Consider the following 13091-nt stretch of genomic DNA (forward strand, 5'->3'; position numbering starts at 1 on the left):
AAAAAAAAAAAAAGAAAATAAAAATCTGGTGTTTGTAGATGTGTGGACTTGTGTCCAGGTCTTCAGTTCTATTCAATTAATTAACATGTGTGTTTTATGCATATGGAAACCTTCTACTATCTACCTACTACTACCAAACTTCCTAAAACACACATACAAACACACACACACACACACACACATGCATGTATGCATGCATTGAAGGGAGTTACCATATAATGTAGGAAGGTAATACGCAATTAAATATCAAATGTTATCAAACAAAATACCCAGTACTAGGAATGGCATATTTCTTTTTGAAAATTTGGCCAATGAAGTTCCACAGATTTTTCTAAACATTACTATTATCAATATAACTCTTAGTCCTCCAAAACTTAATGGTAACGCAATATTGCTGAATATATATTTATGTATATATATACATATACACACACACACACACACACACACACACACGAGCTCTGGGGGGGTACTGGTTAGTTCATATTGTTGTTCCACCTATAGGGTTGCAGGTCCCCCCAGCTCCTTGGGTACTTCCTCCAGCTCCTCAATTGGGGGCCTTGTGATCCATCCAATAGCTGACTGTGAGCATCCACTTCTGTGTTTGCTAGGCCCCAGCATAGACTCACAAGAGACAGCTATATCAGGGTCCTTTCAGCAAAATCTTGCTAGTGTATGCAATGGTCTCAGCATTTGGAGGCTGATTATTGGATGGATCCCTGGATATGGCAGCCTCTAGGTGGTCCATCCTTTATTCTCAGCTCCAAACTCTGTCTCTGTAGCTCCTTCCATGGGTGCCTTGCTCCTTTCGAATGTGGATTTCAGACTGCACCCTGCAGATCCTGAGACACAGCTGAAAAGACTTACAGGCCTTCCACCCTGCAGGCTTCTACAGGTGTTGTCAGAGGAATACAGGGTTTTGAAATTAAAATACTAAAACAACTATTAAATAATCTTAATGCTGATCCCAACAGGCACTCTTGGCAAATTTTCTTCTAGAATTGTTTTATGTGCTACAGGCAGGGCAGGCGCATAAGGAAATCTGATGGAGACTTTTTCCATACAAAGTGACACATTTACCCCTGAAGGAACCATCCAAGGGAAAGCAGTTCCAATTAAGATTGCTGTCACTTCGCTGCCTGGTTGGATGCTCAGGCCTCTAGAGAAAAGTATTCTGTTGTGGAGAATAAATATAGATTCAGTCAAAATAAAGTGCTACACATATGCACCTCCCAACACGCTTCCTGTTCAGTATGCCATCTATGGTAGTGTTTAGAAATGACTAGAGGGCAGGAACTGTCATCAATATCTTGAAAATATTTGAGTAAGGCCACACTCATACTCTCTCTCTCTCTCTCTCTCTCTCTCTCTCTCTCTCTCTCTCTCTCACACACACACACACACACACACACACACTCATGTGAACTAATAACATTCAGAAAAAAAATCCCTCAATATGTAAGAACATGAAAACCAAGGGAGAATTTCCTTTGATTTTTCAACTCTCACTTGTGTGGGTAGTTGTGTATGATTGCTGTTCTATAATACTATTCTTCATTTGTGAGAATATCACTTTTTTTTTTAATTTCTAAAAGGCTTACACATGGGAAGAGTTACAAAAATATTTCCTACTGCATATGACACTAAAGCAAGATCTTGGAATCAGAGCAAGGCAATTAGGATGTGTGTCGCTAAAGACACATTCTTTCCTGAACGCATGAATCCAGGGCCAGAGTTCATGGCCACTGAAGAGAGCAAGATGTTGCCAACACTTTTCTTCTTGAGTTGTATAATAACTGGCTCCTAGTGGACAAAGCTAGCAATATTTAGGAAACAGACTGGCTTAAAGAAGGCTACAGGTCTCATTGTTTGGTACATTGCTTCTCTTTCTACTTCTGGCTTTTAGAGCTTCTCTCTCAGGTTACAGGTGATGCAGCCGGAAACAGAGCTCTCTGGAAATGAAAATAGAAAATAGTCTGTCACCCTGCACACAGCATATCCATGACATTACTTGCCACACCCTGTTAGCCAGAACGCTCAATAGGAAACCTATGGCCCTGAATTCTACTTGCTTACCTGCTGGCACTAAGCTACTCAGTTCCTAGAGGTTATTCTAGAGACATTGGGTTAGCTGTCTTACTTCCCAGAATTCTTTCCTTCATAAACTAGCTTTGGTGTTACATGTTCTTCACTAGCTAGATGGATGATTTTGTCTGTTTATCTGAAAACAATATCTGCCTGTTTCTGTGAGTGAGCACTTTTCTATATGGGAAGGAGGTACCATATCCCCTGAGTCAGTCTTGTCTTTCTCATGTCTCTTCTATTCCAGACTGGTCTGCACTATGAGAAAGTAAGATGAAGGAGGCCAAAAAAACCAGGAACCATCTTCTTGCTCCCCAGGAGAAGTAAAAGCTACTGTTTTCTTAGGTTCATTCTTCCTCCTTCTAAGGCAGATCATTCCTGTGACCATTTTCAGAGCAGGGCCAGTTACTTCCACCCTGTGGCTCTTCTCTGCTGCACTCCCAGCAGCTGTTTGTGACTGTGCAAGGACACCAAAAGGACTGCAGTGCATCCTGAGCCTTGCTCAAGCAATCTGTGAGCAGTGTGTTGACAGAGGAAGAACACTTGCCAATGAGTGCCAAGACAAGTCTATGCATGTGAGCCATGTGTTTGTGAAGGCATAGGAAGAGTGCATACGTGTTCTGAAGAACTATTAGCATTGGGGGAAATTTTGACTTTTCAACACTTCCTGGATGAAATCTGTGGGATGATTCTGAGAAGGCAGTACTCAGAACGGTGTGTAGGAGGAACACACACACTGTTGCACTTAGCAGTATTCATTCATCACTCCCACACTGTACTCCAAGACAGCGGCAATTGTCAGACACTTAAAATACCTTCATTTTATACTATGCTTACTACAACCGGCTAAACTTATGATCAACTGTCAGCACGCAGTGTGTGTGTGTGTTCCTACACAGCTATGCATGCACTTTATGTATGATACACACTATATATATTTATATATGGTTAAAAACCATCACTTGAAAGTCCATGATGATCAGTCCCAATGAAGAAACTAAAAAGCCATGCTTTCATTGATACTACCACATGCCAGATTCTTCTATGCTCGACTCTAATTTCAACTCCATGGCATGGGAAGTCATCTTTGGACGTTTCTCAGATACACTATAACACATTGGTTTGCCATCATCTGTATCCCAGACTCAAGGCAAATTTATTACAAGGTCATTTTTTCTGACACAGAGTTTCACTATGTAACCTTGAGTGACCTGGAATTTGCAATGTAGAACAGGCTAACCTCGAATTCACAGATATCCACCTGCCTCTGCCTTTGGGGTACTAAGATTAAAGGTATGTGTCACCAAACCTGACTACATAGTCATTGTAAGGTTTAAGAAGTCAAAGTTCCTTGGATGCTATAAGAAATGCTGGCTCGTCGACCAGTTTGTAGCAGAGCAATGACACAGAGGGAACAAGAATAAAAACTTAAATGATACTGACATGAGAGGGACCCCCACCCCTTGTAACCCAAATGGAGTTGTTTTAAAGCCTCTCTAAGTACTTCTGTGCCTCCTTAGAGAAGATGTTAACAAACATGGTATATCTCTTTCTTGATGGCATTCAGAAAAGGAAAACAAACCTGGAATTAGGAAATATCAACAACTAGGTCAAAATACATAGGGGAATGATTTTAGTCAGTCCATTGAACCTCTTTGGTCTGGTTTGGTTTGGTTTTCTGAGACAGGCTCTCTCTAGTCCTGCTGTCCTGGAGTTTACTGTATAGACCAAGTTTTCTTAGAAATCCAGAGATTCTCCTGTCTCCACCTGACATCCAAGCTGTTGCCCAGCAGATCTTGCTGCTTTTCAAGAGAGGCCACCACATTCCTCAAGGCTGTTTTACAAATTAGGTCAAAGAGAACGCATAAAGTACCCAGCCAGCACTGTGCCCTTGCTCCTTCAGTGTTCTGAGAGACAGATGCTATCATGACACAGTCTGAACAGCCAAGTTGATGCTGTGTGCCCTAGCTGCAATATCTCACTGTGACTACTCTCCAGAGTTGGCCTCTGGTCTCCAAAAAGAATAAACACAAGACCATAATAGACTTGAGGCCTTGTGTTATTTTCCTTTTTTTTTTTTTTAAATGTCACTATATTTGCTACAAATATGCTTTCTATTACTGTGGCAAACACCATGACCAAAAGCAAGTTGCAGTGGAAAGGATTTATTTTATCTTAAAGTTTACAGTCCATCATTGAGGGAAGTCAAGGCAGGAACTCAAGGAAGGAAGCTGGAGGTAGGAACAGAAGCACAAACTATGAAGAAATGATGCTTACTGGTTTTCTTGCTCTCCATGGTTTGCTCAGCCTATGCTCTACACCACCCTGAACCACCTGCTCAGAGGGGGCACCACCCTAGTGCACTAAGCCTTCCCACACTAATCAAGAAAATGTCCCAAAAGAACAATTTGAAGGAGGTATTTGCCAATTAAGATTCTTTCTTCCCAAGTTGACAAAAATTAATCAGTACAATTGATCCCTTGCCCACTCAATACAAATGCTCATCACTGTTAATCCAAGACCTTTTTCTTTGTTTCTCCCTTTGATCTCATGTTAATATGACAATATAAAACAGAGTACAACTTTACCAATCCTACTTTAAAATTTCAGTCTCTCAAAATATCCATCTCTTTAAAACTCCACAGTGTCTTGGCTATGGGCTCCTATAAACTAAAAAAATTACTTACATACTTACTTCTAAATGAGAAAAAGCAGAGCACAGTAACAGTCAGAGGAAAGCAAAACCAAACAGCAGTAGTGTAGCTCAGTGTCCAAGAAAAGTCTTAAACACACCCTGACCATCCCTATCTTCTGAGCTCCAAGAAGCTTGAACAGCCACCCTACTCTGGCTCTGCATCCATAGCACACACAAAAGGCAGGCTCCACTATATTCACTATAACTGAGGTTGCACCCTGATCAATAGCCTTCTGGTCTCTCTTCAGGGACTGTGACCCTGCCACATGACCCTAAGCTTCAATTTCCTTCCATGAAGAGAGACAATGTAGATATAACAACAATTTAGATATCAAGAGAGAACTATACACATGAAATAATTTAGAATTAATGTATTAATTTATGAATGTGAACCAAAAAGCATAAAATATATTATTTACAAACTGTACTACAAAAATGTGTGATAGCTTTGTATAATAGCTGCCTATCTTAGTTACCTATGGCATAAAATTTGACTAGGCTAATCTTGAATCTGCATCCACCATCCTTGTTTGCCTTTGTTTGTTTTACTTTATATATGGTGTTTTTGCTTCTTCTATTTTAGATCTAAATGCCATATTTTTCCTAATTATTCTAAGGCATACATCTCAAACTGTACTGGATCAAGAAAAAGACTAAACAATAGTAAAATTTAAAAACTGTTTCATGTGTATAAGCGTTTTGCCTGCATGCCTGTCTGTGCACCTCTTGTATGCCTGATGCCCACAGAGGTCAGAAGAAGGTATTGTATCCCCTAGGACTAGAATTACAGATGCTTGTGAGGTGCCATGTGGGTAGTGGGAATTAAACCTGGGTTCTCTAGATGATCACCCAGAGCTCTGAACCATTGAACCATCTCTCTAGTCCTGAATATCATACCTTCCAATAATCATCTAAAGAAAATTCAGAGGAAAGGTAAACCTCAGATTCTTCAATATCTCAATAGCATCTTCTCTGTGAAATGCTGTGCTGGTGGTCCCTGGTGACCATGCCCATTCTTCTGTGTGAGTTTTCTGCTTCTACCATAACCCTCAAATCTTAAGACTTTAATACTGTTGTGCTGCCTAGTTTTAGAGGTCAACCTGACACAAGCTATAGTCATCTGAGAGGAGGAACCTCAACCGAGAAAATGTCCATATAAGATCAGGCTGTGGGCAAGCCTGTAGGGAATTTTATTACTTAGTGTTTGATGTAAGTGGGCCTAGCCTATTGTAAGTGGTTCCAACCCATGGGTTGTGGTCCTGAGTTTTATAAGAAAGTAGGATGAGAAATGTGTGGAGAGAAATCCAGTAAGCAGCAGTCCTCCACATTAGCTCCTGCCTCCAAGTTACTGCCCCATTTTAATTCCTGGCCTGACTGCTTTCTATGATGAACAGTTATATGGAAGAGTGAGAAAAATAAACCATTTCCTCCACAATTTACTTTGGGTCATGGTGTTTCATCATAGCAATCTAACTAATACAGAAATTGGTACCAGGAGTGGGATACTGCTGTGACAGACCTGAACATGTGACTTTTAGGTGGTCTGTAGAGGGACTTTGGAACTTTGGGCTGAAAAAAGCCATTGAGTATTGAGAGCTTGGTAAGCTACACTGTGGGAGATTGGAAGATAAGAGTACTGAGAGAAATGCAGACATTGGAAGCCTGACTTGTGAAGTTTCAGAGGAAAACAAACATTGTACTGGGCCATCTGTGTTAAGAGTCTGTAGTATCTAGTCAGCTGCAGCTGAAGAATCAGTTGTAACTGACAAAATACCACAACCAGTAAAGTAAAACCTTTGCTTTGTAAGGATAATGGATGCTGGTCTGCTGGGGCTGAAGAGTCCACTGTGATTAAGAAGAGACCAGCATCTTTGATGTGTAGTCTTTTGGGAAATATTTCCTCATAGTCAGCACATGGAAGCTGAATTCTGGAGGCAGCGAAGGCTGTATGTTGAATAACTTGCTATTCTAAGAGTCACTCAGGTGTACTGGTTTTTAAGCCATGGAGCAATCATGGAGAGCAGTTGAGACATGTCACTATGTGTCAGGGCTGGAGTTTCAAAAAAAGAGTCCAGGAGAGGCTACTGGTCAAAAGTACAGCCCAGTTGCAGCAGAAGATCCCAGAATACTTGAGACACCAGTACCATGAAGGAGCATCCAAGGACAACAGCCACCATGGAACCAAGCTGGCCTAAGCTGACTAGACAAGTTGTACACACTGTAGCAATCCCTTTGGAGGAACCCAAAAATTTGACACTGAGATTTCTACTGTTGGACTTATGTTGTGCTTTGTTTAGACTGCGACTGTACCCTGGTCCTTCCCTCTTGAAGTAAGAAAGTATTTATTATTGCTTTTACAAAATGAAACTTGGAAGTATTAAAATACATTTTGGAGATTTAGAAACTGGATTTTTGAGAGACTTTGCCCTTTAAAAGAGACTGGATATTTTAAAGATAGTGAATTTTTAAAATGTTTGAATTTGTAAATACTGTAGGAGCTTTAAGTTTGTAATGTTTTGTATTGTGATATTTATCAATATGGGATCTTGGGGATAAACTAAAAGTGAAAGGACTCTTCAGCCCCAGCAGACCAGCTAAATAGTGTGTGTCACGTGGATAAGAGACCAATTCTGCTCACTAATTTAATGTTGGCTTAACGCAAGTACCATCATCTAAGAGGAGAGAACTATAATTTTAAAAATGGGTTTATAAGATCAGACTGTAGACAAGTGAGCATATAGGACATTTTCTTAATTAGTGATTGATGGAGGAGGGCCTCAGCCTATTGTGAGTGGGGCCACTACTGAGCTAGCTCTGAGTCCTATAAGAAAGTTGGCTGAGTAAGTCATGGACAATAATCCAGTAAGCAGCATTCGTCCATGGCCTTTGCATCAGCTCCTGCCTTTGGATTCCTGCCCTATTTGAGTTCCTGGACTGATTGCCTCCTATGAAGAACTATGGTGTAAACATTTTCCTCTCTAACCTGCTTTTAGTCACAGTGTTTCATCACACCAATAATAACCCTAACTAAGAATTTTGATTTTGTTATTTGTGGCTGTGAGTCTTGTTCACTCTACCACTGGGCTATAGCTCTTGCCCTGTTTTACTCTTGATTTTTAGGCAATAAAGCCATAACTGGGTCACTGAGCTTAAGTGATAACTAGAATTCAACTAACTGCACCTCTTTTCCTTATGACAGTACTTTGAATCATGAAAAAACAATCTTCACAACCACAGAGTTTGGATTAAAATGCTATGTTTCTAGATAACACTAGAAATCAAATGACTTTACTCACCTGTCCATTATGTCAGTTATAAAACCAGGCAGATGTGAATTTTTTAAATATTAAAATGAGCATAGGGTATAGAAACTAAATCATATCCACTGAAGACAAGTACCATTGACTGAGCGCAGTTAACAAGCAAAGCTGTTTGTATCTCCTTTGGCACCGTACCTGTCCTGTATATGCGAACTCCAGAGCCTGCTTTAAGCCCAGGCTGGTCACACCACGTAAATTTACTTCATCGGCTCCACTTTCCACCATACAAAGACTGAACATTGCCTGAAATGAGGAAAGTAAAAAGGGAAAGATTGAATTATGGGATCTAAAAAGCAAGAGAGAAAGACAATGTCCTAGAGGAACCAGGAAAAAAAAGAGAGCTTTTCAGTAGAAATGTAATTTTGGTTTCTGAAACACTTCTAAAAACCTTCATTTGCATAAGTCTCTGCACCCATCTGATAGCTAGACAGTTATAGTAAACACACACACACTCTCTCAGCACACTCATCAGCCAATAATGTTCAGGCTCACTGAACTCATTTCTTTATCTGGAATGAAAACATCACATGAGGTGCAGCCATACTGAACATTCTGCCCAATGGATGTGGAGAGTCAAGTCTCTTCTGACATCTTTGTCTTTATAATCTTGTGTCTCTTTTCACAGCGAATAATCCTTGCTTTGTACTGGTTTAGTTACCGACAGTCAAACACAGTTTGACAACTTAAATGTAAAATACCAAAAATGAACCACACCCCATGCACGATAGCATGATGACATCTCCAGTGTGCATCCCTTCTCCACTGTATCCATGTAATGCTTACTAAAGGGTAAAGATACCCTTTAGTGACTGAGGAGCCATTTAGTTAGTACATCAATTGGCATGGAATCACAGACCAGCCTAATGCAGGTTGTAACCTCTCTATCAATAGCTTCACTCTATCACATTATTCAAGGAGCTATAGCATCTCATACATGATGAGAAAGATGACTTCTATACAATAAAATACATTGAGAGGGGCCAAGGCACATTATTTTTATTATATTGTTGTACTTTTAGCATGAGGTACTGTTGTTTAGCTCTTACTATACCTAACTTATAGATCAAACTTTTCATAGCTTGCTTATATAAGAGAAATAAAAGAATATGTAGGATTTAGCATTATATACAATTTCAGGCATCTGACTCCAGTTCTTTGAATATGGTCCTTTTAGATAATGGAGGAGGACTAATTTACATATAAATAAAATAAGATCTATACCCCAAAGGGAAATCAGCATACCACGCCCACCACAAGATTATTCATAAAAGCCAAGGTATAGAAATAACCTAAAAAATGGATAAAGAGGGCTGGAGAGATGGCTCAGCCATTAAAAAGGCTAGGCTCACAACCAAAAATGAGAATAGATATGTACCTGCATCCATGCTAAGGGAAAATACTCAGCCATTAAATAGGAGGAAATCTCAAATAAACCAAAGACAGACAACAAAAAGGAAAGGTGTTGGCCGGGCGTTGGTGGGACACGCCTTTAATCCCAGCACTCAGGAGGCAGAGGCAGGCGGATTTCTGAGTTCAAGGCCAGCCTGGTCTACAGATTGAGTTCCAGGACAGCCAGGGCTACACAGAGAAACCCTGTCTCGAAAAACAAAACAAAGCAAAGCAAAACAAAACAAAACAAAACAACAAAAGGAAAGGTGTTGCCAAGGGCTCAGATAAGGAGAAAATAGGCCTCAAAGAATAAAAAGTTTCACTTACCCAAGAAAACAACATTCTAGAGATATCTGATATACAGCAATGTTTCTACCGCTAACAATGATCTATCACTAAGATTTACCAGAATTTTAAATGGAGTCACTCAAAGGGGAGAGAGAAGGGGGAAGTGAGGGAGAGAGAAGAAAAGACTGGGATAGAGAGAGAATGGTAAGAAGAGAGATGGAAAGAGAATAGCAATAACTATAGGAAACGATAAACAGCCAATTGGCTTGATTATGACTACTCCAAAATATGGAAGTATATGAATACTTCATCTTGTTCCCTTGAAATATATGTGTATGTCCATACCATTTCAATAAAGTTGAAATGGGACCTAATTATGTGACATCACATCTCTCTCAAGGTGGAAGAGCAAGGGCAGATGCACAACCTGAGTATGGACACGTCAGCATGAGTGGGCAAACACTTAGCATCTCAGCCAGCTTTCTCCATTGAAGAATGGGACTAAAATAGAATCTGTCTTGTGGGGTGGTGGTGGAAGGATAGCTTATGGTTAAGAGAACATACTGCCTCTGATCTTCACCCCCTCCCTTAGCTCCTCCAAATACAACACTCCAGTCTCATCCCTACCCCTACAGCAGACAACCTGCTGAGGCCTCCCCTACTTCTCTCCCCCATCTCTAAGTGGACCACACAGATCCTCTGTCCTAACTTCCCTCACTGAACTTATTGCATTATCCCAGCTTCCAACTCTAGGAAGCCTCAGGCTGCTCTGTCCAGGGAAACAGGAGGCTAGATGTAGATGTAGAGGTAGGTCTCTACCTCTCTGTTTCCAAAACCAATCCTACAGTCTTATCCCCAGCTCAGTTTCAGACCAGCAGTGGCAGCCTTCCTTCTCACCCCCACTTCTGAGTGGCTCACATAGATCATCCCCTGCAAACTTCCTTCCCTTGAGTCATTGCTTTATCTCAGCCTCCCAACTCCAACAGGCTTCCTCTGGGAACACATGGGCCATTTTAGCCACAAAAGGAGGTGAGCTGACTGCAGAACTTCACATCATCTTTCATTCCTTCAAGTCAAATCCATGAGTCTCATTTCAAGCCCTATAGCAGGCAACCTGCTGTGCCTCTGCTCACTCTCTATCTCCATTCCCAGGGGACTAAGCAGTTCCTGGTGGAACACTACCCTGAGCATACTCATCCCCCTGCAACCTAGCAAATTCCCATTTCTAATGTCAGCTTCTAACACCTAGAAACACATTTCACCCAGAACCCCTGGTAGACATACCTATCAGGACTCCAGAATAATTTTCCTACCCTACAACACATAGCCACCACCCTTTTTCTAAGAACCAGAGAGAAAACAGAAACGAAAGAATGAAACATCCAACAAAACACGAGGCCATAGATCAGCACCTAGAATTACAGTTTTTCCACACCCAGATGCCTAGAGTTAAGCTTAAAAGCATGATCCACGACAGTCAGGATAAAATGTTTCTGCTAGAGCCTAGAAACATACACCACAGCAGGCCTTGAGTACTGCAACATAGCTGAAGCACAAGACAAAGACCAGGAAGCAGCCTTTATGAAAATAACAGAGCTCATTAAAGAGAACATTAATAAATGTCTTACAAAAATCTATAAAACTATAAACTGTGGAAGAAACCAATAAAATCATGCAAGACAGTAGAAATAAATCAATGAAAGTAGAAATAAAATCAAAGAAAATCCAAACTGATAGAAATCTAGAAGTGAAAAATTTAGCAACTTAAACAAGAACCTCAGAGGCAAGCTTCATCAGCAGATCACAGAAGCTGGAACAGAGAATATCAGGGAATTGAAGACATGATATAAGACATGGACATCTCGATCAAGGAAAATGTTAAATCCTAACTCAAATATTAAAAGAAAATGTTAAATTCCTAGCTCAAAATCAAGGTTCAAGAGGCACACAAAACACCAAATAGACTGTACCAGAAAAAAAGTCCCCTTGGAATATAATAAATAAAACACTAAATGTACAAAACAATGAAATGGTATTAAAATCTACAAGGGAAAAAGACCAAGTAATGTATAGAAGCAGATTGACTAGAGTAAAACCTGGCTTCTCAATTGAGAAGATAAAAGCCAGAATGGCATAGACAAGTGTGCTGCCATCTCTAAAGAGCACAAATACTCATACAGAGTGCTACACCTACCAAAACATTCAGTCACCATGGATCAAAAAATAAGACATTCCATGATAAAACTAAATTTAAGCAAACATACCTATAAACCCAGTCCTACAGAAGGTACTAGAAGGAAAACTCCAACATAAAGAGTTTTACTACACCCAAGAAAGGAAAAGGGAAAGAACTCTCTCTCTCTCTCTCTCTCTCTCTCTCTCTCTCTCTCTCTCTCTCTCACACACACACACACACACACACACACACACACGCACACACACACCAATACTTAGCAATGACAAAACAGGAATCAACAACGAACACTGCTCATTGATAACTTTCACCATCAGCGACCTCAAGTTCCCAAGAAAAAGACATAAACAAAATGGATGTGAAAACAGGATCCATCTTTCATCTGCATCCAGGAAGCACTCCTAAACTTCAAAAACAGATATCACCTCAGGGTAAAAGAATGGAAAAATATTACAAGCTAATAGATTTAAGAAGCAAGTTGGTGTATTCATATTAATATCAGACAAAATAGACTTCAAGCTAAAACTAAGGAGAAAAGACAAGAAAGGAACTACATACTCATCAATCAAAAAAATCCACCAAGAAGACATTTCAATTCTTAATATCTATATTCCAAGCACAAGCATACCCAATTTTGTAAAAGACACAGCTTAAATCACATATTGACCCTCATTCTGGGATTCTGGGAGTCTTCAATAACCCACTCTTTTTTTTTAATTAAGTATTTATTTCATTTACATTTCCAATGCTATCCCAAAATTCCCCCACACTCCCCCCACCCACTCCCACTTCTTGGCCCTGGTGTTACCCTGTACTGAGGCATATAAAGTTTGCATAACCAAGGGGCCTCTCTTTCCACTGATGGCCGACTAGGCCATCTTCTGACACATATGCAGCTAGAGACACGAGCTCTGAGGGGTACTGGTTAGTTCATATTGTTGTTCCACCTATAGGGTTGCAGATCCCTTTAGCTCCTTGGGTACTTTCTCTAGCTCCTCCACTGGGGGCCCTGTGATACATCCAGTAGCTGACTGTGAGCATCCATTTCTATGTTTGCTAGGCCCTGGCATAGTCTCACAAGAGACAGCTATATCTGAGTCTTTTCAGCAAAACCTTGCTAGTG

At 40.4% G+C, this 13091-nt stretch overlaps 1 protein-coding gene across 8 annotated transcripts in view; it reads right to left on the reverse strand.

The window, feature by feature from the left end:
- Klhl32 (kelch like family member 32) overlaps nt 1–13091 on the reverse strand; it is a 225317-nt gene that overhangs the window by 106670 nt on the left and 105556 nt on the right. For all 8 annotated transcript variants that reach the window (XR_003836500.1, XR_003836499.1, XM_021160284.2 and 5 more), the window contains one exon: nt 8233–8340. Coding sequence is in view for 5 of the 8 variants with exons in the window: in XM_021160284.2 (XP_021015943.1) it covers nt 8233–8340 (108 nt within the window). In the remaining 3 variants the exon portion in view is untranslated. Of the gene's footprint in view, nt 1–8232; nt 8341–13091 lie in introns of those variants that run through there.

This window comes from Mus caroli, chromosome 4 (genome assembly GCF_900094665.2).
Source record: "Mus caroli chromosome 4, CAROLI_EIJ_v1.1, whole genome shotgun sequence".
In the NCBI taxonomy this organism is placed as follows: domain Eukaryota; kingdom Metazoa; phylum Chordata; class Mammalia; order Rodentia; family Muridae; genus Mus; species Mus caroli.